The sequence below is a fragment of the Sinocyclocheilus anshuiensis genome, unplaced genomic scaffold, assembly GCF_001515605.1.
Source record: "Sinocyclocheilus anshuiensis isolate Anshui unplaced genomic scaffold, SAMN03320099.WGS_v1.1 scaffold269, whole genome shotgun sequence".
Classification (NCBI taxonomy): Eukaryota; Metazoa; Chordata; class Actinopteri; order Cypriniformes; family Cyprinidae; genus Sinocyclocheilus; species Sinocyclocheilus anshuiensis.
In genome coordinates this window covers 1,468,920-1,472,947 of record NW_015536474.1, presented here as the reverse complement: position 1 = coordinate 1,472,947, position 4,028 = coordinate 1,468,920, and the positions used below count along the sequence as shown (strand labels likewise).

The following is a 4,028-nucleotide window of genomic DNA, read 5'->3' as shown; positions in this document are numbered from 1 at the left end:
GGTGTTGGATCGGTATTGGCCAATTCTTAGAATTTGGAATACTCTATGTAATCTTACACTGCAGCATAACTCAAAAAGATTAAAAGATAACATCATAATTATTTACTGAACCCTTAAAGTAATCAATTATATAATGAAAGCCATAAAAACAGACAATTAATCATGATAATCGGCGTAATCGTCAAAGCCCTAAAACAGACAATGATTTAGACAATTAATCGTCAGCCAAATTTCATAATCGTGACAGCCCTAGTTATAGGTTTAGTAATTTAGTTGTGTTTTGGTAATTGTTATTATTTTTTTCAAATGTCTTTTTATTTATTGTAAAAAAAAATATTTTAGTATTAGATATTTTAGTACTTCAAACTAACTTAAAAGAAAATTAAGTTATTCTTTCACGACTAGTTGAATTTATTTATTTATTTATTTTTTACTTTTTTATGTTTTATTTTATTTCATGTAACAAAAAAGTTATTTTTTCTTAAATAATTTTTTAGGTTAATTTAGGTAATGATAATAACCCTGCACAATATAACTATTTTTACTGTATTTTTGATCATATAAATGCAGCTTCAGTTAAAAAATGATAAAAAATTCTTCCCAACCTCAAACTTTTGAATGGTGTTTTTACACCCAAAACACTCCTAATTGAATTTAATTTCCATTTTACACCCTCTATCATAGAATTGGGTTTTGATGCAAGTTCTATTTGCAACTCAGAGGTAATGTGTTTTTATAGTAGATCAAAAGAAAATGTGACTGTTAAACATCACCAATCAGATGATAGCTTTGATCCATACTAGTCCATTTGGGAACACTTAATGATGATGGACAGCCAGCCGTGTGTGCTTTATCAGGACTCTGTATCGTGAAGCGCTGAAGACGATCTGCGGCCTCTTTCCCGTATGACTCATGCATGGCAGACAGCAGGCTTCCTCCGTGGGGTATGCTGGAGCGGTCCAGGCCTCTCGGCTGCGCACGTCTGTCTCTCCGTATCACGAAGATTCGCTCCACACTCAAACTAGTAGAGGTTGCGTGATCTCCAGCCGCCGGTTGGCCGCGTGGTTTACAGTAGATTGTGTGGTCTGCGTGATGCTGAGTCTGACCTTTGTCGCTGTGTTTGAAGTGATGTGCAAACAGCTTTAAATGTGCACTTTTAACTAGATCTGATCTGAGAACAGTGTGAGTTGAGCAGCAACTGTTTGACTGGATGGAAAAACAAATAGCACAAGCTTGTGTATTTTGTTCAAAAGATGTGAAATTAATTATGAAGGTTTTTCTATTTTTAAACACAAACATTATACATCCCATCCTGTGATGACAACTTAAATGCAAGCTGTTTTCAAGATAGTGGTGTCATTTTTGAACAATCCATCTATGAACAAAAGGCATAAAAGCAAGATTTATGTATTAGTTTTTTTTTTTTAAGAAATAAATACTTTAGTTCAGCAAGGATGTATTAAATTGTTCAAAAGTGACATTAAAGGCATTTATAATGTTATAAAAATCTATTGCAAATAAATTCTTTGAAAGTAATAAATTATTTTCTATTCATCAAAGTATCCTGAAAAAAATGTATCACAGTTTCCACAAAAAATGTGAAGCAGCACAACTGTTTTCTACATTGATAATAATAAGAAATGTTTCTTGAGCTCAAATCAGCATATTTGAATGATTTCTGAAGGATCATGTGACACTGAAGACTGGAGTAATGATGCTGAAAATTCAGCTTTGCATCACAGGAATAAATTACATTTTAACATATATTCAAATAGAAAACAGTTATTATAAATTGTAATAATATTTCATAATTTTACTATTAATTACTGTAGTTTTTGAACAATTAAATGTAGCTTTGGTGAGACTTCTTTCAAATACAACACTTTTAATGTCACTTTTTACAATGTGAATGCTAACTTGACCCCGTTTACTGTCTTTATAAATATTGTGCCAACTTACTATTTCATGTTTTTCTGTCAGACATTTCAGTGTGGTATATTTGCATCAGCGTGATTTTCTAACAGTCTGAATCTACTGCAGTGTTATTTAGTATTATTGATATACTGTTGTAGTTTTTGGTAATATATCAGATTAGATTTTATTTTTATATTGTCTGTTTGATTTTAATTTGAAAGTTTTAGTAATTTTGTTGTTTTTTTTCAAGTTTTTAATGGTCTGTATAGTTTTTATTAATTAGTTTTGGTTTTAGTTATAGTATTTAGTTTGAGTAATTTTAGTACTTCAAGTTAAACTAAATGAAAATAAGAAATGTTGCCTTTGCAAATAGCTGAAATAGTTTTTTTAATATTTTATTGTTTATTAGATTCTGTATGGTTTTGGTTTTAGTATTAGTTAACGGTAATATCTCTAAAATACTTGTTAATCTGGCATATGTTGGTTTCTTAACTTGTGGTTAACTAAAGTTCATGTGAAACTGAAAGGGCTAACATGGTTTCATAGTAACTAAACTTCCTCAAAGTTCATGAAATCCCACAAAAGAGTTGTGCAAACTTAAATCTTGAGGTTGGCATTTGTGGTAGTGCATTAGACTGGTTTGCATCGTATCTCACAAATAGGAGTTTTTTGGTGGAAATTGGTGAATTTTCATGAAGCTCAGTTCCCATCACTTGTGGGGTACCCCAGGGCTCTATTTTGGGTCCAATTTTATTCTCCCTGTATTTGCTCCCTCTTCGTTTTATATTTGAGTCTCATAAAGTTTAATACCACATTTATGCAGATGACACTCAGCTTTATTTTCCTCTAAAATCAGGTTGTGATTCAGTGTCCTACTTGCTGGCTTGTTTAGAGGACATCAAGAATTGGATGGAAAATAATTTCCTACAGTTGAATCAAAAAAAGACTGAAGTTAAATTGTTTGGCCCTTCTCACCTTTTACTTAATTTAAGACCTACTCTGGGCCCTTTTGAAGAAAATATCCGTGAAAAGGTAAAAAACTGGGAGTTATTTTTGATCCTGAATTGAAATTTGAAAAACAAATTAACTCTGTAGTCAGAGCCAGTTTTTTGCAGCTTAAGGAAGGGGCTTTGCAAGCTGAAAAGTTTTCTCAGTTTTAATGATTTAGAGGTTGTTATTCATGCATTCATTTCAACCAGGCTGGATTACTGTAACGCTCTTTACGCTGGAGCTTTACGTCTTCACTATCATGTTTACAATTGGTACAGAATGCTGCTGCTCACTTTTTGACAGGGACAAAAAAAGAGTGTTACTTACCCCTGTGTTAGTTTCACTTTACTGGTTACCTGTTAAATTCAGAGTTGATTTTAAGGTTTTAGTTTTTGTATTTAAAGCACTTCATGGTCTTGCCCCAATTTACATTTCAGATCTTCTCCATTTCTATTCTCCTATGAGAATGCTTAGATCGACTTCTCAGAAGTTATTGTCCCAAAATCTCGTTTAAAATCTAAAGGGAACAGAGCTTTTTCAGTTCTTGGTCCTACACTCTGGAACTCTTTGCCTTTATCCATCTTTTCATCTTTTTTCTCAGGCTTTTGCTTAACTTGAAAATACTTTTTTGTTTTGTTTCTTTTGTTTGGTGATGTTTTGCATTACTTATTGTATTATTTAATGATTTCAAATTTTATATTGTCTTAATGCTTTTGTTAGTTTATATTTCTGATGTTTTGGCTGTGCAGCACCTTGGTCAGCACTCGTTGCTTTTAAGGTGCTATATAAATAAACTTGACCTTGACCTATTAATTGGTTAAAAAAAGCTTTTTAACATTTAATTACTCCATCTGCAATTTCTCCATTACATGACGCTTAACATGGACCCAAATCTTTTCCCAGATCACCAGAAACTGGAACGGGAAGCCCGTATCTGCCGTCTGCTCAAGCATCCCAATATCGGTGAGTCCATTAAAGTCAGCTTCACAAATAAACCCGAACTTCTCCATTCATGATGAAATCAGTGTGAAATCCGTCATTCAGGACGCAGGTGGTTTGAATGAGCTGAAAGCATCTCGAGGGGCATTAATATAGAAAGCATGCCTGTTGATTTCAGCCCATGA

At 32.8% G+C, this 4,028-nt stretch overlaps 1 protein-coding gene and 1 long non-coding RNA gene across 12 annotated transcripts in view; one reads left to right on the top strand and one right to left on the bottom strand.

The window, feature by feature from the left end:
• The window catches only part of LOC107657058 (calcium/calmodulin-dependent protein kinase type II subunit beta-like), an 80,236-nt gene that overhangs the window by 14,149 nt on the left and 62,059 nt on the right, over nucleotides 1-4,028 (top strand). For all 11 annotated transcript variants that reach the window (XM_016445097.1, XM_016445171.1, XM_016445753.1 and 8 more), the window contains exon 3: nucleotides 3,808-3,867. In XM_016445097.1, the coding sequence (XP_016300583.1) occupies nucleotides 3,808-3,867 (60 nt within the window). The remainder of the gene's footprint in view (nucleotides 1-3,807; nucleotides 3,868-4,028) is intronic.
• The window catches only part of LOC107657697 (uncharacterized), a 14,533-nt gene continuing 13,914 nt past the window's right edge, over nucleotides 3,410-4,028 (bottom strand). Inside the window, exon 3 of the long non-coding RNA XR_001630713.1 lies at nucleotides 3,410-3,485. This is a non-coding gene — a long non-coding RNA (uncharacterized LOC107657697). The remainder of the gene's footprint in view (nucleotides 3,486-4,028) is intronic.